The sequence below is a fragment of the Protomyctophum parallelum genome (genome assembly GCF_964188405.1).
Source record: "Protomyctophum parallelum genome assembly, chromosome: 10".
Taxonomy (NCBI): domain Eukaryota; kingdom Metazoa; phylum Chordata; class Actinopteri; order Myctophiformes; family Myctophidae; genus Protomyctophum; species Protomyctophum parallelum.
Window position 1 is genome coordinate 48,331,963 of NC_139704.1, and position 26,121 is coordinate 48,358,083.

Genomic DNA, 26,121 nt, shown 5'->3' on the forward strand with positions numbered 1-26,121 from the left:
CGGGGGCAGACGCCTTTAAAAAGGGGCCGTTCTGGAGGTTGGGAGTATACAGAACAACTGAAGCCGACTGTCTGGACACTACCTACCGAGCCACACCAAGAACCACTGTGTTGACTGGACACTACCTACTGATCCACACCAAGAACCACTGTGTTGACTGGACACTACCTACCGAGCCACACCAGCCTACTGAGCCACACCAACAACCACCCCTCAGCTGACTATAGACACTATACCTACTGATCTACAGCATCGACCAGCAAGCAACAAAACAACCATGAAGACCAGCATGCTGTCTGCCATCACTGTCCTGTTCCTGGCTTTCACCTTCACTGCTGATGCCGTCCAGGTCCAAGTAAGTGACACTTCAATGCAATTCAATTCAATCCGTAAAGTACAAATACACTTTGATGTCAGCCTTGTATACTTACAAAGGTAAAATAGAGCATATATGCACCTCCACTGCTGGACAAAAGGCAGTACAAGAGGAAAAGATCGTCCCATCAGGCAGGAGATATAGAAGTATCAAGAGCTCAACATCTCGCTTCAGAGATAGCACTTACCCTGTAGCCATTAATAATAATAATAATAATAATAATAAAACTTTATTTGTATAGCAACTTTCATGACATGAAATGCAGCTCAAAGTGCTTTACAGAACAATGGAGAATAAAAGAAAAGCAAGGCAACGACAAAAAACAAGCAGTAATGCATTAGACATCTGAACTGAAATATGCATATAGCACTTTAAAAAACTGAATGTAATTTCCTATATGCTGCTGGTTTTTGTATTATACTGTCCTTCTTGTTTGTGTATCTATGGTCGTCTGTATATGTCGAGTATGAACCAAGACAAATTCCTATCAACTTGTTGACATGGCAAATACATGATTGAATCTGAATCTGAATCTTGAATCCCAATGATCGAAACGTTGATCGAAACGTTGAATCAATAAACCAGTGGAGCTAAGTTTTCTATACCAGTGTTGTGGACTCCCACTGTAAAGGGAAAGGAACTTAACCCATTCTGACCTGAGATCAGATTCATACGAGGTTTTCCACTGGACACACACTGGTCTGATGAACCCATTCTGACCCGAGATCAGATTCTAAAAATGTCAGTCGTTCTTCGATTTTTCAAAAATAGCAGACCTACAAGCTCGTATCGCGCCACTCGGTGGCGCGATATGAGCTTGTAGATCTGCTATTTTTCAATAGCTAAAGCATAACATGATGCCGACACCAAAATGGGTTAACCCATTTAGAATGGGTTAAATGCCTTGACATAATTATAGGCTACAAAGTAATCTTGCACTTTCAACTGAAGCAGACCTACTGCACATGATGTGACAGAGCAACTTTCACACTATTAGTGGAGTAATAATTCACCAGGAGTATCTATACTTTGCCTCTCAGGTATAGTGACTGGCTGAGTATATCACCCCCGTTCTAGCGTCCCTGCACTGGCTCCCAATCGCCTTCAGAATCAACTTCAAACTCCTTCTCACCATATTCAAGGCCAGTCTCCGGTCTCACTCCACCCTACATCGCCGATCTAATCTCCCCCTATGTGTCCCATCCCGCTCCCTGGCTGAGATCCTCATCCAAAGACTTTCTCAACCCTCAAATCTGCCGGCTAAAGTCCAAAGGAGACCTGCAGGCTTTCAGCTCCCTATAGCGCCAAAACTCTGGAACACACTGCCCTTACACATCAGGCGCGCTGAACCAGTGTCTTCTTTTAAATCCCTTTTAAAAACCCACTTTTATAGATTAGCCTTCACTGCCAATCTAACATTTTAGTATATATATTTTTCCTGCTTTTGTTTTCTATTGAAATATTTTTCTGTTTGTTGTTGTTGTAAAGCACTTTGTAATGCAATTCCAATTTGAAAGGTGCTATATAAATAAAGTTTTATTATTATACTCTGTCGAACACGTGTCTGCCTGTGGCTGGCCTTTGAGACTGTGTTAACCCATTCTGACCTGAGATCAGATTAAAAAAATGTCTTCTACATCCTGACAGTTTTCTGAAAAAGCTATGTTTCTATGTCAGTCGTTCTTCGATTTTTCAAAAATAGCTCAATAGCTACAAGCTCGTAGCGCGCGCTATGAGCTCGTAGATCTGCTATTTTTCAATAGCTAAAGCATAACATAATGCTAACACCTCTCTCTCTCTCTCTCTCTCTCTCACTCTCTCTCACTCTCTCTCACTCTCTCTCTCTCTCTCTCTCTCTCTCTCTCTCTCTCTCTCTCTCTCTCTCTCTCTCTCTCCCTCTCTCCCTCTCTCCCTCTCTCTCTCTCTCTCTCTCTCTCTCTCTCTCTCTCTCTCTCTCTCTCCTCTCTCTCTCTCTCTCTCTCTCTCTCTCTCTCTCTCTCTCTCTAGGAGGGAGAGTTTTCTTTCTCGGCGGAGTCGGTGAGGGAGCTCCAGGCGTTGACCAATAGCGCGGTAGCCGAGCATCGAAGCCCCCGGCTGCCGAGCCCCGGTGCATTGTGGGTCTGCCAGGACCCCGAACTCCCACTGGACTTCCTGCCCCTCTGCCAGCAGCCGGGAGCGGCCATGGCTCTGTCCAACCTAGGTCAGATTATTATTATTATTATTACCTTTATTATTATTATTATTGTTTAGAGATGTCCCGATACTGTATCGGGAAAAGTATCAGATTTATTTGTCAAATCGGGTCATATCGGTATCAGCAATATGTATGCCAGTCTAACCACCGATCCGACACAGGGGTAAAGGGGTTGACACTATGCCAGTCTAACCACCGATCCGACACAGGGGTAAAGGGGTTGACACTATGCCAGTCTAACCAGTGATCCGACACAGGGGTAAGGGGGTTGACACTATGCCAGTCTAACCACCGATCCGACACAGGGGTAAAGGGGTTGACACTATGCCAGTCTAACCTCCGATCCGACACAGGGGTAAGGGGTTGACACTATGCCAGTCTAACCAGTGATCCGACACAGGGGTAAGGGGGTTGACACTATGGCAGTCTAACCACCGATCCGACACAGGGGTAAGGGGTTGACACTATGCCAGTCTAACCACCGATCCGACACAGGGGTAAGGGGGTTGACACTATGCCAGTCTAACCACCGATCCGACACAGGGGTAAGGGGGTTGACACTATGCCAGTCTAACCACCGATCCGACACAGGGGTAATGGGGTTGACACTATGCCAGTCTAACCACTGATCCCACACAGGGGTAATGGGGTTGACACTATGCCAGTCTAACCAGCGATCCGACACAGGGGTAAAGGGGTTGACACTATGCCAGTCTAACCACAGATCCCACACAGGGGTAAGGGGTCGACACTATGCCAGTCTAACCTCCGATCCGACACAGGGGTAAGGGGTTGACACTATGCCAGTCTAACCAGTGATCCGACACAGGGGTAAGGGGGTTGACACTATGGCAGTCTAACCACCGATCCGACACAGGGGTAAGGGGTTGACACTATGCCAGTCTAACCACCGATCCGACACAGGGGTAAGGGGGTTGACACTATGCCAGTCTAACCACCGATCCGACACAGGGGTAAGGGGGTTGACACTATGCCAGTCTAACCACCGATCCGACACAGGGGTAATGGGGTTGACACTATGCCAGTCTAACCACTGATCCCACACAGGGGTAATGGGGTTGACACTATGCCAGTCTAACCAGCGATCCGACACAGGGGTAAGGGGGTTGACACTATGTCAGGTAAATATAATGTTGGGACATGTGGAGTTTGCTTTTTCACTCAAAGCTGCATTTGAGTGAGGAGTCTGCTATAAACACAACACGAGATATATAGCTAGATAGCTATAAACACAACATGAGATATATAGCTAGATATCTATAAACACAACACCAGATATATAGCTAGATAGCTATAAACACAACATGAGATATATAGCTAGATAGCTATAAACACAACATGAGATATATAGCTAGATAGCTATAAACACAACATGAGATATATAGCTAGATAGCTATAAACACAACATGAGATATATAGCTAGATAGCTATAAACACAACATGAGATATATAGCTAGATAGCTATAAACACAACATGAGATATATAGCTAGATAGCTATAAACACAATATGAGATCACGACACTGTATCGGTATTCGGTATCAGAATTCAACACAGAAATGAATTATCGGGATCGGATCGGGACATCCCTAATTATTATTATTATTATTAGTATTATTATTATTATTAGTATTATTTTCATCATCATCATCAAGAAGCTGCTATTGTTCTGTCCTGGTCAGATACTGTATATATATTATTCTCTTAGAGATCATTCTGATCCATTTCTCTTTCGATAAACATGATTTTGTTCGATTATTTAAAACTTTCAGCCAAAGACGTTTTTTTTTTTTTTTTTTTAAATGACTGTCGATAAAAAAAGAAATCTATTAAACCGATTAGTTGTATTAACTGTCATGCCTCTAAGTCTAATTCATATAAACTGTACAAGCAGCTATTTGAATAGTGAGCGTTTTGAAACTAATTTGTTTGTTTATTTTTATCATTCCTACAGTGATGGTCCCCATGGATGTGTGTGAGATCTGTTCCTTTGCTGCCTGCACTGGCTGTTAACATACCACTACTAGTACCTACCCACTGCACTGGCTGTTAACATCTACGTACCACTACCTACCCTACCCCACTGCACTGGCTGTTAACATACCACTACCTACCTACCCACTGCACTGCACTGGCTGTTAACATCTACCACTACCTACCCCACCGCACTGCACTGGCTGTTAACATCTACCACTACCTACCCCACCGCACTGCACTGGCTGTTAACATCTACCACTACCTACCCCACCGCACTGCACTGGCTGTTAACATCTACCACTACCTACCTACCCACTGCACTGGCTGTTAACATCTACCACTACCTACCTACCCACTGCACTGGCTGTTAACATACCACTACCTACCTACCCACTGCACTGGCTGTTAACATCTACCACTACCTACCTACCCACTGCACTGGCTGTTAACATACCACTACCTACCTACCCACTGCACTGGCTGTTAACATACCACTACCTACCTACCCACTGCACTGGCTGTTAACATACCACTACCTACCTACCCACTGCACTGGCTGTTAACATACCACTACCTACCTACCCACTGCACTGGCTGTTAACATCTACCACTACCTACCTACCCACTGCACTGGCTGTTAACATCTACCACTACCTACCTACCCACTGCACTGGCTGTTAACATACCACTACCTAGCTACCCACTGCACTGGCTGTTAACATACCACTACCTACCCTACCCACTGCACTGGCTGTTAACATACCACTACCTACCTACCCACTGCACTGGCTGTTAACATACCACTACCTACCCTACCCCACTGCACTGGCTGTTAACATCTACCACTACCTACCCTACCCCACTGCACTGGCTGTTAACATACCACTACCTACCCTACCCCACTGCACTGGCTGTTAACATCGACCACTACCTACCCCACTGCACTGCACTGGCTGTTAACATCTACCACTACCTACCCTACCCCACTGCACTGGCTGTTAACATACCACTACCTACCCTACCCCACTGCACTGGCTGTTAACATCGACCACTACCTACCCCACTGCACTGCACTGGCTGTTAACATCTACCTTAGAGGCAGCGGTGGCCAAACGGTTTGCGGAGCGGTCTTGATATCAGAAGGTCGCTAGTTCGTATCCCCGGACCGGCACGTTAAAATGACCACCGCTGAAGTGCCCTTGGACAAGGCATTGAACCCCTACCATGAAATGTTCTATGAGCAGGGCCTGGCTGTAAACAAGTTCTTGAGCTTAGTCCAGTTACCCTGGGTAAACATAGTACCTTTCCTTAGTACCTACCCCACTGCACTGGCTGTTAACATGTCATCTACCACTACTAGTATACCACAATGAAGAAATACTGTTACAAGAAAAAGGCCTGTCTTAAAAACTTCAAGTCTAAAAACCTAAGTCTAAGTACTCAAATTCTACAAAGCATTGTCAGACCTTTTTTTATTTTATTTTGTCCGATCTACATTTGCTCAACAAAGTCTTTAGCTTGTAGCTAAGGCTATTTCCCAATTCCAAAATATGAAACGATGCTTAAGTGGAATGTTTTGTTCTAATAATCAAAATCTTACAAAGTAATAATTAATTGCCATGGAGTAAAAAGAACAATAGTTGCCTCTGAGACGTAGTGAGAGTGAATTAAGTGAAGGATGAATACGTGTCAAAAAATGGAAATAATACTCAAGTAAAATAACCTAAAAATATACAAAAGTACAGTACTATCACGGCCCAGAATGAAATGTAAAGACATGTTTTGCCAGACTACCTTGTTTTATATTATCCCATTCTGACCTGAGATCAGATTCATACGAGGTTTCCGCCGGACACACACTGGTCTGATTAATATCCTAATAACTATTAGACATAAGAGTTCATTTCTCTGTACAGAAAGTATACCTCTACATTCTAAGACAACTGTTTTCTCTACAAACTGTTACTTACTGCAGCATACTAGCCATTTATTTTAATTTATATTTGGAAGTAATTTTGATATTTTAAGTTATATTTCAGAGACTGTCTTACAGATCTTTGTACACTCATTTTTTCATTTGTATTTTTGAATAAAAAAAGAGCAAAGTTTAACTCAGTGTGTGTGTGTGTGTGCATTCCAACAAGTCATGTATTTATTTTCTAACCATTACATTAATATTTATCCCTGGAAAGTTTACTTTTTCAAATTTGCACTTGAGGTAAAGTACTAATGTAGCCTATACTTGCTTTTAAAAAACACGTAAGTGTTGAAAAGTACTTAATACTAGTGTTTAATTATAAAATATATATACTGCATATCTTTCCATTTTTAAAAGCAGTATTTGAACTGCATACTATTTTAGAGTAGTTTGTGAATGTTTGCTGCCCTCTAGTGCTGTTCAGATGAATCACAACATGAACGAGTCTTTTTTTCGTTACCCTCACCCCTAAACTTCTTTGCTTTATTTACTTTATTTACTATCTGCATGGACACTGTGAGCTTGTAGATTGGCTATTTGAACTATTCAAAAATAGTAAAAACTAAAAAAAGTAACAACAAACCAACAAACAAGTTAAGGGGTAAGGCACCAGCGAAGATAGGGCCCCTTTGAAGATTTCCTACTTGACCAACAGTCACCAAACTCATCAGGTGACAAATTTGAATATATATATATTTTTTAAGGATTTCACAGATTCACTTCATTTTCAAACGTGTGTCGACTCATCATGTACTTTATCATCTTCTATGAGGTTCAACTGAGACCAAATGTGTTTCTTGTGAACCTGCAGGGCTGGACTGAGACAAAAACAGAATTTTAGGCCCAGACTGGCCCACCACAACCAGCGCGCAGATACTCTACCGGCTATTTCTGGTCGAGGCACTTGAAATACAGAATAAGCCCTTGGCCCCTTAATAATACCACCACTTTTACAGAACACAACATAAATGATACACGACAGACCACAACAGGCCAGACATAATGTCTGGCCTGTTGTGAACAAATCACTGCCTAGTATTATTCCTAGTCGTTGATAATACCAGTGCAGTAACACGTTCCGTTTTGATTTCCTTGTCGATTCCTTGTGTTGGTTTGGTTTTCTAAGGCCTTGTTCACAATCAGTCACAGTGGCAGCCCAACTCAGATAATCCCCACATATCCTACAACAACTTCTGTGAACAGACTTCACTGTAGTAGCTTTTCATAAATTATTCTGCTGTCATGAAAGTTTATAGTTATAGAGAAATTCAAAGTCCAGCCGTCTGCTGTCCAGCCTCTCCCACCCCTCACTGGGGAAAATTCTGGGAGGAAAACAGAAACGGGGTGAGTTGTCTTGTTACCATAAAAACAATGTGACTCCTCTGAGTCAAATGGAACCAAATGGACTCCAACGGGTCCATTTGTACACTCCCAGAGGATCCCAGAGATAGAAATGCTGTTAAACGGGGGGTCCGTAGACTAATGCATGTCAAACTGGGGGTCCTTGAAATCAAAATGGTTGAGAATCACTGCTAGAGTCGTAAAAGATCTTCTCTTATGCTGTGTCACTGCTGTGTAGGCTATGTTTTCAAACGGGGGTCACTGCTGTGTAGGCTATGTTTTCAAACGGGGGTCACTGCTGTGTAGGCTATGTTTTCAAACGGGGGTCCCTGCTGTGTAGGCTATGTTTTCAAACGGGGGTCCCTGCTGTGTAGGCTATGTTTTCAAACGGGGGTCCGCGGGTTAATAAATGTCAATTTGGGGGTCCTTGACATGAAAAGGTTTGGGAAACACTGGTCTACTCTATATGACACCTCTCTGCCTGTCTGCCTGTCTGCCTGCCTGCCTGCCTGCCTGTCTGTCTGTCTGTCTGTCTGTCTGTCTGTCTGTCTGTCTGCCTGCCTGCCTGTCTGCCTGTCTGTCTGTCTGTCTGTCTGTCTGCCTGCCTGTCTGTCTGTCTGCCTGCCTGCCTGCCGGTAATGACCTCGGACGGACGTTGGTCAGTTTGACCCCTGGCTGTGGGGGTCATCATTCACCGATCCATGACACGGTCAGGAAGTTTAGAAGTTCAATCTTGACCCGTCTGGACGCACTGCTAACCTGGAGTCTGTCCGTCCGTCTGATCGTCCGTCTGTCTGTGACAATGGAACACAGTTGCTGGACTAGGGGGTGAACTAGAGGTGATGAGACATTACCATGTTCGTACCTTGAGCTTGTCTCAGAGGCGCGCGCACGCACACACGCACACACACACACACGCAGACGTCAACACAAACAAACACACACACAACCCTGTGTTGACCCTGTGGGAAAAGCCAGCCAGACTCTATGATTAATATCATGAAGTGCTGGAGTTGGGTTTGGTTTGATGTGAACGTACGATATGCCAACAGCTGCAGGATGGAGAAAATTAATCATTATTGATCATTTTACATTTATATGCCGCTCTAAAACACATCATTCTTCAATAGCAAAATAATAACAAAACAATAATGGCAACCGGAGAAGAAAATCATGTAGTTACAACTTCATTTATTTGAGTAGGCACTTTCCATTCACACACAAACACACACACACAAATACAACGGTGGAAAAGAAACAAATAATTAATCACATCATATTATTATCCATCTATTCTTTGATTTTTACAGAAAACTAAAATAAAACAATTTCTTTCAGGCAGCATCACAGAGACCTACTGGTTGCTATGGTTATGAGTTTAAACAACATGATGTCTTGAAGTTGAACCAACAAAAAAACACATTTAACCCATTTTGGGCAGGAACCCCTTTTGGCGTTTTAAACATTATGTTATCATTTAGCTATTGAAAAATAGCAGATCTACAAGCTCATAGCGCGCCACCGAGTGGCGCGCTACGAGCTTGTAGGTCTGCTATTTTAAGAAAAATCGTAAAAATGTGGCGCAAATCTTTGAATATATATTCTTTCAAAGTGAATGTTTTTAACTCAGGTCTAAATGGGTTAAAGCAGTGGTTCTCAAACTGAGGGTCCAGGTCTGTGTCTCTGGAGTCTGGACAAACCCAGGTACTTTCTACTAAAACTAGTCTGTAGTTTAGAGACCGGGACAAACCCTGTTAGTTTCTACTAAAACTAGTGTGTAGTTTAGAGACCGGGACAAACCCTGTTAAGTTTCTACTAAAACTACAGTGTGTAGTTTAGACGGGGGTGTCGGTGTCTGTGGACAAACCCAGGTAGTTTCAACCTCAACACGGCATGCGTTTCACTCACATTATGAACAACAGAACAGGGGTATAGGGCTGTATACTTTCATCTATAAAAGGTGTTGCAAGCTTGTAGATCTGCAATTTTTTCAGGCTAACGTCCCACCCCCCCCCCCCCCCCCAAGAATAATGGCGTTCAAGTGTCTTAAATCGATTGACCAACATAACAAACAAACACAAATAAATCCTATTTCTTTCCACTACAGCCCTGATCATTACGAACACCACAGTCTGATCAGAAGGGCCTGTAGAGTAGATCCATTTAATACACATGCTGATATGAGAATTTGGGCTCCATTTTCGTCACCGCTAAAACCCCTTATCCCTAAACTTCTTCGCCTTTTAATTTTACTATTTTGGAGGAAAAAAATTATAGTTCAACTAGCCAATCTACATTCACACGTTGTGAGCTTGTAGACTGGCCATTTTAACTATTAAAAAAATGTTTAGCAAAATAGTACAAAAAAGGCGAAGAAGTTTAGGGATAAGGGGTTTAGCGGTGACGAAAATGGAGCCCTATATGGGCCCTATCTTAAGTCACGCCTTACCCCTTATCCCTAAACTTCTTTGCCCTATTTTTCTTTTTACTATTTCGAAAATCATTATTTTGAAAATATACTATTTTTGAATAGAGGGTATGCGTGTGACATCATCATCATCAAACCCGTAAGTTACGCGGGAACACTTACTGAGTGACAAAAAAACTACCTTCTGGCCTCGACAGCCCCTACATCCAAACAGATAACTATTAAACGACTTTAACCCATTCTGACCTGAGATCAGATTCATACGAGGTTTCCACTGGACACACACTGGTCTGATTATAACCCATTCTGACCTGAGATCAGATTCTAAAAATGTCAGTCGTTCTTTGATTTTTTTTCAAAAATAGCAGACCTACAAGCTCGTAGCGCGCCACTCGGTGGCGCGCTATGAGCTTGTAGATCTGCTATTTTTCAATAGCTAAAGCATAACATGATGCTGACACCAAATCCCGTTCAGAATGGGTTAAATTAACTTTACCACCCGATCTGCCATTCACTTTATGCATGCGCATACCCTCTATAGTTCCATTTAGCCGATCTACAAGCTCACAACGAGTCGACGTCGATCGGCTAGATGAACCATTTAAAAAAGAAAAAAATCTAAACGGTAAAAAACTAAAACGCAAAGAAGTTTAGGGATATATAAGTGGTTATTAAGGACTGACGAAAATAGGGCCCTAAAATGTTATCTTGGAAACTTCCCGATATTGTGATCCTAATTATATGTGTCATCCTTCCCTCGTTAAGATATAACAACGACTGGGACATCAACGCCCACGGCGTCGCAAAATATCAAACAGTATTTGGTACAAAACAAAAAGTATACATTTGATTTTTATCCATAAGTGTACAGTATGTACGTGGCCCAGTTCTACCGATCGGTACGTGAAAACATTATGGCAACAATGTTGGGGAGAGAGAGAGAGAGAGAGAGAGACAGAGACAGAGACAGAGAGAGAGAGAGACAGAGAGAGAGAGAGTTGCGGGGATGCAGTAGGGTCTGCAGATGTAGGAATTTAATGGAATACTTCGCCCCCTTTTTTAGTTTTTCCTATAAATTATTAATTCTTATTTTGGTCAAAGTATTCCTTTCGGCTTTGCTAGCGCTCCAGTTGTAGTAGTTATTTAAAGGGAATGAAAACGAGGATAAAAAGGCAGAATGTCAAGAACGAGTCGACAGGACGAGGTGGAGGAAGACGGAGAAGGAGGAGGTCTTGTCGCTGAAGTATAGGCTCTGCTCCACCCTCTTGCAGAAAGAAGGACACCAGGTCTTTAGGAGGTGGAGGAGGAGGAGGAGAAGGGAGGTGTCTTTCCTTATGAGGAGGAGGTGGAGGTCGCTGAAGTAGGCCTGCTCCACCCTCTTACAGAAGGACACCAGGTCTTTAGGAGGAGGAGGAGGAGGTTTCTTTCTTTATGAGGAGGTGGAGGTCTTGTCGATGAAGTAGGCCTGCTCCACCCTCTTACAGGAGGACACCAGGTCTTTAGGAGGAGGAGGAGGAGGTGGTTTCTTTCTTTACGAGGAGGAGGAGGTCTTGTCGCTGAAGTAGGCCTGCTCCACCCTCTTGCAGAAGGACACCAGGTCTTTAGGAGGTGGAGGAGGAGGAGGTGGAGGAGGTTTCTTTCTTTACGAGGAGGTGGAGGAGGTTTCTTTCTTTACGAGGAGGAGGTGGAGGTCTTGTCGCTGAAGTAGGCCTGCTCCACAGAAGGACACCAGGTCTTTAGGAGGAGGAGGAGGAGGAGGAGGTGGTTTCTTTCCTTATGAGGAGGAGGTGGAGCTCTTGTCGCTGAAGTAGGCTCTACTCCACCCTCTTGCAGGAGGACACCAGGTCTTTAGGAGGAGGAGGAGGTGGTTTCTTTCCTTATGAGGAGGAGGAGGTCTTGTCGCTGAAGTAGGCCTGCTCCACCCTCTTACAGGAGGACACCAGGTCTTTAGGAGGAGGAGGAGGAGGTGGTTTCTTTCTTTACGAGGAGGTGGAGGAGGAGGAGGAGGAGGTTTCTTTCTTTACGAGGAGGAGGTGGAGGTCTTGTCGCTGAAGTAGGCCTGCTCCACCCTCTTGCAGAAGGACACCAGGTTGCTGTGGGTCTTGATGCGCTCGGCCAGCTCGGTGCTGGTCAGCGCCGTGGTCAGGATGGTGAAGAGGTGTCCGAACACCAGCGCGTCCAGCTCTGTGGGCCTGGGGAGTGAGGAGGAACCACACCGCGGGTCAGTTGGTCCACGGGAGGCTCGCGCAGCTATTAAACAATCTCCCGAAAGCTCTGGAACTGCAGCTCCCGAAATCGGAGTAATCCGTTTCTCATTTTGTCAGTTTGGCAAGACAAATTTCAGTGTGAACTGACAATAAAGTACTATTATTATATCATATCATTTCCGTTCAAAAAAATAGCAAGCTATAAATTTGTAAACGGAAACGGAAGTGGGGAGGAGGCTTTACTTTATATTTGACTCATGATCAGAGCTTCCGTTGCTCCAGACTGTATGACGGAAGCATTTATATTTGACTCATGATCAGAGCTTCCGTTGCTCCAGACTGTATGACGGAAGCATTTATATTTGACTCATGATCAGAGCTTCCGTTGCTCCAGACTGTATGACGGAAGCATTTATATTTGACTCATGATCAGAGCTTCCGTTGCTCCAGACTGTATGACGGAAGCATTTATATTTGACTCATGATCAGAGCTTCCGTTGCTCCAGACTGTATGACGGAAGCATTTATATTTCACTCATGATCAGAGCTTCCGTTGCTCCAGACTGTATGACGGAAGCATTTATATTTGACTCATGATCAGAGCTTCCGTTGCTCCAGACTGTATGACGGAAGCATTTATATTTCACTCATGATCAGAGCTTCCGTTGCTCCAGACTGTAAGACGGAAGCATTTATATTTGACTCATGATCAGAGCTTCCGTTGCTCCAGACTGTACGACGGAAGCATTTATATTTGACTCATGATCAGAGCTTCCGTTGCTCCAGACTGTATGACGGAAGCATTTATATTTGACTCATGATCAGAGCTTCCGTTGCTCCAGACTGTATGACGGAAGCATTTATATTTTACTCATGATCAGAGCTTCCGTTGCTCCAGACTGTACGACGGAAGCATTTATATTTTACTCATGATCAGAGCTTCCGTTGCTCCAGACTGTACGACGGAAGCATTTATATTTTACTCATGATCAGAGCTTCCGTTGCTCCAGACTGTATGACGGAAGCATTTATATTTGACTCATGATCAGAGCTTCCGTTGCTCCAGACTGTATGACGGAAGCATTTATATTTGACTCATGATCAGAGCTTCCGTTGCTCCAGACTGTATGACGGAAGCATTTATATTTGACTCATGATCAGAGCTTCCGTTGCTCCAGACTGTATGACGGAAGCATTTATATTTTACTCATGATCAGAGCTTCCGTTGCTCCAGACTGTACGACGGAAGCATTTATATTTTACCTCATGATCAGAGCTTCCGTTGCTCCAGACTGTACGACAGAAGCATTTATATTTGACTCATGATCAGAGCTTCCGTTGCTCCAGACTGTACGACGGAAGCATTTATATTTGACTCATGATCAGAGCTTCCGTTGCTCCAGACTGTATGACGGAAGCATTTATATTTGACTCATGATCAGAGCTTCCGTTGCTCCAGACTGTATGACGGAAGCATTTATATTTGACTCATGATCAGAGCTTCCGTTGCTCCAGACTGTACGACGGAAGCATTTATATTTTACTCATGATCAGAGCTTCCGTTGCTCCAGACTGTATGACGGAAGCATTTATATTTGACTCATGATCAGAGCTTCCGTTGCTCCAGACTGTATGACGGAAGCATTTATATTTGACTCATGATCAGAGCTTCCGTTGCTCCAGACTGTACGACGGAAGCATTTATATTTTACTCATGATCAGAGCTTCCGTTGCTCCAGACTGTACGACGGAAGCATTTATATTTTACTCATGATCAGAGCTTCCGTTGCTCCAGACTGTATGACGGAAGCATTTATATTTGACTCATGATCAGAGCTTCCGTTGCTCCAGACTGTATGACGGAAGCATTTATATTTGACTCATGATCAGAGCTTCCGTTGCTCCAGACTGTATGACGGAAGCATTTATATTTGACTCATGATCAGAGCTTCCGTTGCTCCAGACTGTATGACGGAAGCATTTATATTTGACTCATGATCAGAGCTTCCGTTGCTCCAGACTGTATGACGGAAGCATTTATATTTACTCATGATCAGAGCTTCCGTTGCTCCAGACTGTACGACGGAAGCATTTATATTTTACTCATGATCAGAGCTTCCGTTGCTCCAGACTGTATGACGGAAGCATTTATATTTGACTCATGATCAGAGCTTCCGTTGCTCCAGACTGTACGACGGAAGCATTTATATTTTACTCATGATCAGAGCTTCCGTTGCTCCAGACTGTATGACGGAAGCATTTATATTTGACTCATGATCAGAGCTTCCGTTGCTCCAGACTGTATGACGGAAGCATTTATATTTGACTCATGATCAGAGCTTCCGTTGCTCCAGACTGTACGACGGAAGCATTTATATTTGACTCATGATCAGAGCTTCCGTTGCTCCAGACTGTACGACGGAAGCATTTATATTTGACTCATGATCAGAGCTTCCGTTGCTCCAGACTGTATGACGGAAGCATTTATATTTGACTCATGATCAGAGCTTCCGTTGCTCCAGACTGTATGACGGAAGCATTTATATTTGACTCATGATCAGAGCTTCCGTTGCTCCAGACTGTATGACGGAAGCATTTATATTTACTCATGATCAGAGCTTCCGTTGCTCCAGACTGTACGACGGAAGCATTAATTTACTCATGATCAGAGCTTCCGTTGCTCCAGACTGTATGACGGAAGCATTTATATTTGACTCATGATCAGAGCTTCCGTTGCTCCAGACTGTACGACGGAAGCATTTATATTTTACTCATGATCAGAGCTTCCGTTGCTCCAGACTGTATGACGGAAGCATTTATATTTGACTCATGATCAGAGCTTCCGTTGCTCCAGACTGTATGACGGAAGCATTTATATTTGACTCATGATCAGAGCTTCCGTTGCTCCAGACTGTACGACAGAAGCATTTATATTTGACTCATGATCAGAGCTTCCGTTGCTCCAGACTGTACGACGGAAGCATTTATATTCTACTCATGATCAGAGCTTCCGTTGCTCCAGACTGTATGACGGAAGCATTTATATTTGACTCATGATCAGAGCTTCCGTTGCTCCAGACTGTATGACGGAAGCATTTATATTTTACTCATGATCAGAGCTTCCGTTGCTCCAGACTGTACGACGGAAGCATTTATATTTGACTCATGATCAGAGCTTCCGTTGCTCCAGACTGTATGACGGAAGCATTTATATTTGACTCATGATCAGAGCTTCCGTTGCTCCAGACTGTATGACGGAAGCATTTATATTTGACTCATGATCAGAGCTTCCGTTGCTCCAGACTGTATGACGGAAGCATTTATATTTTACTCATGATCAGAGCTTCCGTTGCTCCAGACTGTATGACGGAAGCATTTATATTTCACTCATGATCAGAGCTTCCGTTGCTCCAGACTGTATGACGGAAGCATTTATATTTCACTCATGATCAGAGCTTCCGTTGCTCCAGACTGTACGACGGAAGCATTTATATTTTACTCATGATCAGAGCTTCCGTTGCTCCAGATTGGATGGCGGAAGCATTTGAAAATCGCGAGAGGCGACAGTCAGGCAACGTGAGACGGTCGATGGTGACGAAAGATGTTCGCAGACTACCTTTTTTTCACTGACGAAAGAAAACAAAAAAACAGCTATGCTATGATGACTAAAGGTGTGTGGTTTTATCCCATTTTAATATAAACATTTTCTTGCTATGCTTTCTATTTTATTTTGTATTGAGTGGTGTAAGAGTGACATCTGTCGGCAGTAATGATCACGTGCAAGATAGGCTCATATGCGCATGCGAGGACTGGCTGCGAGTCAGAAGGACGATGGACATTGTTGTTGACGGGTGTTGTGGAGCTGTCTATTACCTAGCCACTAGCTGAAACTAGTTGAAACTGCCTGAAAATAATGTGTGAGTTTAATAAATGTGTTTCAAATATGCTCGAGTAAGTCACTGTCTCACCCGTCGATAACCCCTTTGCGGAAGGAGTTGCTAAAGTTGAGGAGTAATTTAGTAAAACCGTACAAAAGGCCTAGCAGCGCCCAGCGATTCATAGCAGCGGAGCACATTTAGCGACGGATCGGATGTTATCTCGGATGTGGCTGTAGCAGCTAGAAGTAGCCAAAACACTCTAGAGGCGACGGGAGGTATGATTACTTCTACTGCGACTAGCGGGAATATTCATTTCACCACGTCTTTGAGACAAAGCAACAAACAACGACAAAAGACATCTGAAAGAAAGAAAGCTGATAAAAAGGTAGCTGGGGAAATTAAGCGTTAAAGCGTATGATGGAGGACTTTTATTTCCTTTTTTTAATGGAAGGAACATGGAACTTACTGTTTGTTGAAGAAGAAGTGTTGTGTCCCCAGGCGCTGAGACAGAGCCTGGCAGCACTGACTGACGTCTTCATAGACCTACAACACAACACAGCTTTGAGACAGAGCTCTGAGACACAGAGACACTGAGACACAGACACTGACACAGACACTGAGACACTGAGACACAGAGACACAGCTCTGAGACAGAGCCTGGCAGCACTGACTGACGTCTTCATAGACCTACAACACAACACAGCTTTCAATCACTACACATGTGAGGACAGCAACCTTACCAATGCTATTTTTAATTTAGGCATTTAGCAGACGCTCTTAATCCAGAACAAAAAACATGGCAATATACAGTATCATATATTATAAATCATACGTGAGCAGAAGAAGAAGCAGAAGAACGTAACAGTGGAATATCTATATAATGAATGTCTTGTTCCCCCAGCCAATGGCGTTCATACCTGCTCCAGGGTCTTGTTCCCCCAGCCAATGGCGTTCATCTTCTTGCGAGTCTCCCACTGCTTCTGATAGGCCAGGATGTGGTTGAGAGGCCACGAATAGGGACTGCTGTACCGCGGGCGGGAGATCTGGAGGAAATGACACGCACGCACACACACACACGCACACGCACACGCACACGCACACACACACACGCACACACACACACAAATCAGAATCAGAATCACTTTATTTGTCATTTTCCTACTGTATGTACTGTACTTGCATACAAAAGAACATGAAATATTGTTTCCCCTCAGTTATTGACAGTGCAACATAAAACATATAGAGCCTATTTAAAAACACAAGCTAAAAACTAAAACTAAACATTTAAAAAGAGCCCCAGTATGTATGTTGACGTGCAATTCATATGGAAAAGTTAAGAGTTACCAACACCACGCACAACCTATAAATAAATAAAGTGACATGGTGCCATCCTTAAAAACAAAACGTTACCAGCACTGTTTTTTTATAGTGCTGTTGTGCATCCAAAGTGCATTTTTTTTGTCCAGTTCAGTCCAACGCTTCTAATGTGCAGCGTAAGTCTAAGGGCCTAAAGGCAACACTGGCTCTTTACTGTCTTTGTCCCTGTCTGAAGGCGAGGCAAAGGGCTGCGTAACCCCTGCGGATACGCGGAAGAATAGAGAATTCGCGTAAAAAAGATTCACTTGTAAAAAACGATTTGCTTGCGTAACTCGACTTCGTCTCGTTCCTGACCGCAAAACATTCTCATGCCAATATTCACGGTAATGCACACCTTCTTGTTAAATAGCGCTTAGTTCTGTCTGACAACATTTACACACACACACAACAACTGTATCTAGAGAAAATCCATAAAAGCAGTCTTTGGAGACAGACAGACAGACAGACAGACAGACAGACAGACAGACAGACAGACAGACAGACAGACAGACAGACAGACAGACAGACAGACAGACAGACAGACAGACAGACAGACAGACAGACAGACAGACAGACAGACAGACCTCAGTAGCTGTAGCGTCATCACACCATTGGATGTAGAGCTGCAGAGAGAAACAGTGCATCCACATTAGATGTGAGTACGTGACGTTGGGACTAGGGATGGGTATCGTTAGGATTTTTTCGAGTCCGGTACCGATTCCGGTTCTGCTTATCGATTCCGGTTCTTAACGGTTCCCTATTTCGGTTCCAAAATGATATAAAAGAGGTCAAATGTTTAACAAAAAAGCTCAATGTCAATTTAAGACATGTAATGAATAAATAGTGTAACATCCTCTTCCACAGTAGACTACCACAGTACTGTGGTAAAGGCCTACAGTTAGGCTACTGACAAGTTCAGATGCAAATAATAACATAAAAATTAAATGTATGATAGGCTATTTCATATAATAGATAGGCTAATATCACATCAGAACAGTGCAACACTACAGTGCTTCAACGGGAGGGAGGGGGAGAGAGAGAGAGAGAGAGAAAAAAAGAAAGACGTGTTAGAGAGCAACACTAGGCTGCAAAACCCCCCATGCGCTCATCCATCTGCCGTTCGTTGCATGAAGGGCAGATCTGTGGGGGCTCTCTCCCGAAGTTAACTTTGTTGTTGTATTGTGTGCGAGCCGAGCACCGCGGCCACGGCATCTGGACAGTGGACGCTAACTACTTTGATTGTCTACTATAGTGAAGCCATACTTTTGAGCGACAAGAGCGATTACCACAGTCCATTCTGTTGCTGGCTCTCCGAGTAGCATGATCTGATTATAATCAGCTGTTTTATGTGCGTGCGTGCGTGAAGGGTGTCACCCAGGAACCGATAGAGAGAACCGAAATTGAATTATTGTAATGGGTACCCGGTACTCGAGCATGTTCGGTTCGGTACCGGATTGGTCCCGACGTTCGGGACCCACCCCTAGTTGGGACTATAGGCAAAACTTTTCATAAATCGACAAAAATGGCTGGCACGGGATGTGTGTGGTTTTGAGGGCAGTGTTTGTTTATATGTGCGTGCGGTGTATGTGTGTGTATATATATATATGTGTGTGCATGCAGTGTGCGTGCGTGTGTGCATGTATATGTGTGCGACGTGCGTTCAGTGTGTGTGTGTGTGTGTGTGTGTGTGTGTGTGTGTGTGTGTGTGTGTGTGTGTGTGTGTGTGCGTGACGTGTGTTGTGTGTGTACCTCAGCAGTGAGCAGCATGTTGTTCACCAGCTCCATGTAGGCTTTCATCTCTGCTCTCTGAACGTCATCTAGACCGTCTGACAGAGAATGACCCTGTGCACGCACATACACAAACCACATACACACACACACACACACACACACACAGTAGAGACCAGTGTTGTTATAATGAATGCGTATGAAGACAGATCAGTGTCATTTCACATGCATGACGTTAGTTTGTGTTGTGAGTGACATCAGACCACAGCTGTGTCAGCCTGCCTTGATTTCATTTGAAGTTAAATCACGGCAAAAGGTAACTACAACAACCCCAACCTCTAAATGGTAAATGGTGCAACAGAGACTGTGCATTACATTCACCCATTCACACACACATTCATACACCGATGGCAGCGGAAACCATGCAAGGCACCAACTATCACATCGGGAGCAATTAGGGGTTCAGTGTCTTGCTCAAGGACACTTCGACAGTAACTCTGGGGGAGCCCGGGTTCGAAGTGGCAACCTTACGGTTACCATCCAGGCACTCTACCCCTGAGCCACCGCCGCCCCTGAATCATGACGGTTTTCTGGAGAACCTTATGTTTCTATATCAGTGATTCTCAAACTATTTCATGTCAAGGACCCCAAGTAATATACAGTATGCATTTGGCTTTTGAACAGGACTTATGTCTGCTGTGTCTGACAAGTATATCAACTACTGTATACTGTATGGGCCGACTGTGGCTCAGCAGGTAGAGCAGGTCGTCCAATGATCCACGGGTCGGCGGTTCGAATCCCGGCTCCTCCTGTCTACATGTCGAAGTGTCCTTGAGCAAGACACTGAACCCCAAAATGGCTCCCGATATGCTGGTTGGTACCTTGCATGGCTTCCGCCGCAATCGGTGTGTGAATGTAATGCACAATCTATGTAAAGCGGATTGGATAAAGGCGCTGTATAAATGCACCATTTACCATTTACTGTATGTAGCAATGTTTAGCCTTCTTCTATGCACTTTGTATCTGTATCTGTTCTCCCTTTGTCTGACTGTACTGGCAGTGATTATGTCCTTTGTACAGTACAAGGTATCCCTGTACTTCTGATTATGTGGACATAAAGGTGTGTGTGTGTGTGTGTGTGTGTGTTACCTTCGCCTTGGTGAACTGAACTATCGGCCCCAATTCAGACACCACCTGATTCCCCACGTGGACAAATGGAACCTTGCCTACAGACAGACAGACAGACAGAGACAGACAGACAGACAGACAGACAGACAGACAGACAGACAGACAGACAGACAGACAGAAGGCTATAAAGGCCAGTCCACACCAATGCAATTACTATAGTCATTTACTTCAGCACTGTAGATCTTCCATTGTTCAATACTTCATACTTACATGTCTCTCTACTACATCTCAAGGTAAATATTTGTACTTTTTACTCGGCTAGATTACTTGAAAACCTCTGTAGACAGCCTATACATCCAATCAGAAAAGTCCTGCTGTATCTGATTGTATTAAACAACGTCACACTCACCGACATTGCAGCTGTACAGAAAGCTTGAATTATCCTCTTTCTAGTTATGCATTGTTTCATAAATATCCACCTTAAGACATGTTATGAGCTACTTTCTATCAAGAAATTCCTTGCAGGTGATAATTTTTTGTGTGTTTGAGTTTTGGAAGCGCTTGTTGGATATCACTCAACGGTCCTGCGTACCACCCGTTTAGAATTGGCACACGGTGCAGAAGGCAGCAGGACGGTGCTTTACTGAAAACGAGCGCTTGTTACTCACCAGATGGAGTAAAGCAAAGGTACTATGTTTACCCAGGTTAACTGGACTAAGCTCAATAACTTGTTTACAGCCAGGCCCTGCTCATAGAACATTTCATGGTAGGGGGTTCAATGCCTTGCTCAAAGGGCACTTCAGCGGTGGTAATTTTAACGTGCCGGTCCGGGGACACGAACTAGCGACCTTCCGATATCAAGACCGCTCCGCAAACCGTTCGGCCACCGCTGCCCCACATGGAGACATGTAAGTGTTGGCCTTGCAGTGTGTAGTTACAGTATGTTGTGTAGTTTGTGTGGAGTTGTGCTGTGTAGTTTGTGTTGTGTAGTTACAGTATGTTGTGTAGTTTGTGTTGTGTAGTTTGTGTGTAGTTTGTTACTCACCAGATGGAGACATGTACTCAGCGTTGGCCTTGCAGGTCACCTGCACCGGCAGAGAACACATCCTCAGGTAGGCCTGCAGGGGGCAGCACAAACAGCAGGAGCATTATTTATTATACTCCAACTACATGAATTAGTTAATTAATTTTATTCGTATAGCACCTTCCCAAACATATAGTTACAGTACAGGTTAAAAACAACAATCAAAAACATCAAAACATCAACAGCATCAGAAATAACAAAGCATAAAATGACAAATCATCAAGGACAAAAGAGAAACAGCATTAGGAAAAACAACATACAAACGTGTTTTTAAAAGCTGTTTAAAAAGAGGGCACTGACTCTGCTAGCCTAAGAGCCAAGAGGAGGGCGTTCCAAAGCAGAGGGGTCCGTGCCGCAAAAGCCAGGTCACCCCGGGTAACAAGACGAGTTGAGGGCGGAACTAGGAGGGCCCTATCTAAGGATGTGAGGCTGCTCACAGACCTGTGGGGGTCCCAGCGTGTCTGTGATGTAGCTGGGAGCTAGTCCATGAAGGGCTTTAAATGTGATCACTAAAATCTTAAAATCGATTCTGTAGCTCACAGAAAGCCATATCAGTACTAGTCTACACGGACACATGCTGGCATGCATTAAAATGTGGCTGTATTCAACAACAATCTTGTGCTTCTTGTCAAAACGATATCTCTGCTCTTTGCTGGCAATACATTTTTGTCCAGCTCACAAATGTAGCCTGTGATTAGTGAGAAACAATGGAAGACAAGCAACGAATGTAATGTGTTTGGTGTGGATCCAGCTTTAACCCATTCTGAACGGGAACCCATTTTGGTGTTAGCGTCATGTTATGCTTGAAACTATTGAAAAATAGCAGATCTACAAGCTCATGGCGCGCTACGAGCTTGTAGGTCGGCTATTTTTTTTAAATCGAAAGAACGACTGACATTTTTTTAGAATCTGATCTCAGGTCAGAATGGGTTAATCAGACCAGTGTGTGTCCAGTGGAAAACCTCGTATGAATCTGATCTCAGGTCAGAATGCATGAGCCCCGCCTGGTGGGTCTATGTCTATGATGGACCCACCTGGTGGGTCTATGATGGACCCTAAAGGCCTATTCATAGTCTGGATTTTCGGTGGTGAGGTGACCACCGCTCCGGTGGTGAGGTGAGGTGACCACCGGAGCTGAAATAACGTTGAGCGGTGGTGAGTAAAAACAGAGAGAAGGGCTGGAGCGGTGGTCGGTGGTTTGCTCTTCACCGCGGCTCGTGACGTCATATTGTAGTTCGGTGGTCACCTCACCACCGAAAATCTAGACTATGTATGAGTGTGAAGCCTGTACAACTAGGCTAAACAGCAGGGCAACTGGGTTGTACTGAGTTTGACGCGTGCAGTGATTAATTCAATGTCCAGAGAGTTGTGTTACTTTCGGATATGTCAATCCATTTATTGATATCTACTTTCTTTCATCAGTAGTATTCAAACTTAAATAAACTGTGTAAACTTTCAAACAAACAAACAACTGAACCTGTCGACCACGCACGGTCGACAGGAAAACAACTTCCCCTGTCGCACCTGAGTGCCATCACACTGACAGGTAATGAGTGTTTCTATGACAACCACCCACCATTCTGACTGACTGATTCCCATGACGTCATCGTAAAGAAGGACATCATTAATTAGGTTAAAATAAAATAAACAAAATAAACAAAAAGCATTTTGGCTCCAACAATGAGCCTTAACCCGACACAATAGAGGTTGCTCTTAGTCAGGATGGTCCCTGCCCGGGTCAAAATCAGTTGAAACCCCCTGCTGTTCATGTCCATTATCATTGAAAACAAACACACACACAATCTCACCTGAACAGCGAGGGATGAAGCACAGTCGGACAACAATATCTGATCTTCTAAAGACAAAACAAAGAAAAAACAAGCACATACTGTAAACAATATATGGTTGTAACATTCGCCATGTAACATACCTTCTAGATAAACAATCACCACACACACACACACACACACACACACACACACACACACACACACACACACACACACACACACACACACACACACACACACACACACACACACACACACACACACACACACTTACCCTTCAGTGGCTGGTACAAAGTGGCATTTTCAGGCCATGGTTCAACAGCTGAAAATAAACGAATACATGTATGAAAATTGAAAAGCTATATTTGATTAAATGGTATAAACAAAAACACTCTAGAAATGGCATATCGGGTATAATATGCAGTGGATGTACATTGATTGATTGATTGAAATATTTATTAACAGTTTGTAGAATTTACAGTACATTTTAAGCACAAACTCAATACAAAGACTGTTAACTGTGAGTGGACGACCCAATTAAGCATTACACTTGTTTACAACAGGGTCCACATTGTTCAATTCATCAAAACATTTAGAGACATACAAATAGACACTTCTATGTAGCTAAAGAACAGAACTGGAATTCATCATATAGGAAGCAAAAAGGGAAAAAATACATATACAGTGAGGGGAAATGGGGCGGGGGGGGGGGGGGATTCAGATTTTACAGAGGCCAGTTTTAAATTGCAGCCGTCCGTAGGTGCCCTTTGAGAGCGGTTTCGAAGGAGTCAAGGGATTCACATGTCTTAATGACTGTTGGTAGGGCGTTCCACATTTTGGTGGCATAGGAGCGAAAATAATTTAGTCCCTTGTTTGTGCCGAATCTGGGTTGTACATGGTTTGTTGCACATTATGCACTTTAGTTAAAATAGGTTGTTTGCATGATTCACTTACAGGGTAAAAAACACAACATGTGTTTGTAAGCTTTTAGATCTGTTATTTCTGATATTTCTTGAAAAGAACGTTTTTCAACATGGAGACGATTGAAGGTTCATGCCAAACATAACGGCTTTCATCTCAAATAATTGTAATTAGGCGATTATGTCATCATAATTTGTGACGGCAGGCCTAGAAAATTAAATACATGATAAATTAATGTGGGGGTCCTTAACCCATTCTGAACGGGCACCCATTTTGGTGTCAGCATCATGTTATGCTTTAGCTATTGAAAAATAGCAGATCTACAAGCTCAGGTCTGCTATTTTTGAAAAACCGAAGAACGACTGACATTTTTAGAATCTGATCAGAATCAGGTCAGAATGGGTTAATCAGACCAGTGCGTGTCCAGTGGAAACCTCGTATGAATCTGATCTCAAGTCAGAATGGGTTAAGTTGACATAAACAACAAACACTTCATTCAGTCAATCAAACCACAACACAGCTGCTAAAGTATTGCATAAGCATGACATGTGTTTTAGAGCTGTGAATGTCAGAGGAGACCCACCCCCTTTTTTCCCCTCACTGTATATGTTTATTTTCCCCAATTGTTACCTCCTTTATGATGAGTTCTCTTTTTTTTTGCTATATAGAAGTGTCTATTTGTACGTCTCTAAAATGTTTTGATGAATTGAACATGGTGGACCCTCATTGTAAACAAGTGTAATGCTTTATTTATTGGGTCGTCCACTCACAGTTAACAGTCTCTGTATTGAGTTTGTGCTTGAAATGTACTGTAATTCTGCAAACTGTTCATAAATATTTCAATCAATCAATCAAAGAACAACATACGACATAGTGATACAATTTGAGATATTTTACTATATATTCCTTTTTTTTAATGAATGAATTGAGTAACGTATCCGTAATTATGACACGGTCTGGGTCTGGGACGCTATACTGTCAAGTAAAAATTAATAACCGTTAAATCAAAGGCCAATAAAGATCCTCACCTGCCATCTGAGACACGAAGGCTTCTGCTGCCAGAGACATGACGGATCGAACTGTCTGATAGATTGATTATGGATTAATTACTTGTTACGTTTATCGATGAGAGAGAGATAAATAAATGTGCACGCAAGGTTAAGGACAACAATCGCTGGCTGGTGCGTCGCGCTATTTGCTCCGTGTGGAGTCGCCGGATTTAGGCAGAATGGTTCCGCTTGCCAGGAAGAAATGGGAAAAACATGTTTAGGCCTATTTAAAGGGATAGTTCACAAGTTTTTAACTTAAAGCTGTATGAAATACTTGGCATTAAGCATTAATATAGTGTTTGCAACAGTATTAATTGATTTCCCGAGTCCCGTGGTGGGAGTTCTGAAATGGTTTTGGTGAATATTAAGTAGGCTAGTTCCGGTCAAGTTGGGGCACAGATGGCCACGCATTTAAAGTACACTAATCCACAAAACATTTGTATTGTTGACCTATTTCTAAAATATTAGCACAACTTCAGTACAACTTTGACCTCTCTATGACATGGAACTATTTTTTGGGGGGGTTAGGGTTAGGGTTTTGTGTGATAGAGGGGTCAAAAATGAATGAAAGTTGCACTATGGTACATCTCAGAGGCAACACATGGTACATCTCAGAGGCTGATCTATCTCTCTGCTATATTTTCAAAAGATGTTTAAACATTTGAA

The 26,121-nt window shown here is 43.3% G+C and overlaps 2 protein-coding genes across 3 annotated transcripts; one reads left to right on the forward strand and one right to left on the reverse strand.

The window, feature by feature from the left end:
- Nucleotides 1-277: 277 nt before the first annotated feature.
- Nucleotides 278-7,367, forward strand: LOC310865880 (guanylin-like; the record flags this gene model as incomplete). Its single annotated transcript, XM_083775087.1, has 3 exons — nucleotides 278-355; nucleotides 2,384-2,576; nucleotides 7,357-7,367. The coding sequence occupies 3 exons, from the start codon at nucleotides 278-280 to the stop codon at nucleotides 7,365-7,367; spliced, it is 282 nt and encodes a 93-aa protein (XP_083631213.1).
- A 4,931-nt stretch (nucleotides 7,368-12,298) lies between these two features.
- On the reverse strand, nucleotides 12,299-25,584 carry mtx2 (metaxin 2). 2 transcript variants are annotated; one of them, XM_083775628.1, is made up of 11 exons: nucleotides 25,435-25,584; nucleotides 23,760-23,807; nucleotides 23,504-23,550; nucleotides 21,657-21,729; nucleotides 20,633-20,709; nucleotides 19,505-19,597; nucleotides 18,340-18,378; nucleotides 17,317-17,442; nucleotides 17,057-17,086; nucleotides 16,866-16,912; nucleotides 12,319-12,506 (listed from the first exon to the last, which is right to left on the reverse strand). In XM_083775628.1, the coding sequence occupies exons 1-11, from the start codon at nucleotides 25,472-25,474 to the stop codon at nucleotides 12,335-12,337; spliced, it is 792 nt and encodes a 263-aa protein (XP_083631754.1). In that variant the 5' UTR covers nucleotides 25,475-25,584; the 3' UTR covers nucleotides 12,319-12,334. The 2 variants fall into 2 exon arrangements, with proteins under 2 accessions (XP_083631753.1, XP_083631754.1); XM_083775627.1 differs by lacking the exon at nucleotides 17,057-17,086 and having other exon boundaries at nucleotides 12,299-12,506; nucleotides 16,866-16,942.
- Nucleotides 25,585-26,121: the final 537 nt, after the last annotated feature.

Bases quoted from the DNA above. Each gene is read 5' to 3' on its own strand.
- mtx2 (XM_083775627.1), bottom strand. From the start codon at position 25,474: ATGTCTCTGGCAGCAGAAGCCTTCGTGTCTCAGATGGCAG. The intron at 20,710-21,656 runs GTGAGTAACAAA...GTCTGTCTGTAG, and splicing joins TGAGTACATGTCTCCATCTG to GCAAGGTTCCATTTGTCCAC. The intron at 12,507-16,865 runs GTAAGTTCCATG...CTCACTCCCCAG, and splicing joins CACTTCTTCTTCAACAAACA to GCCCACAGAGCTGGACGCGC.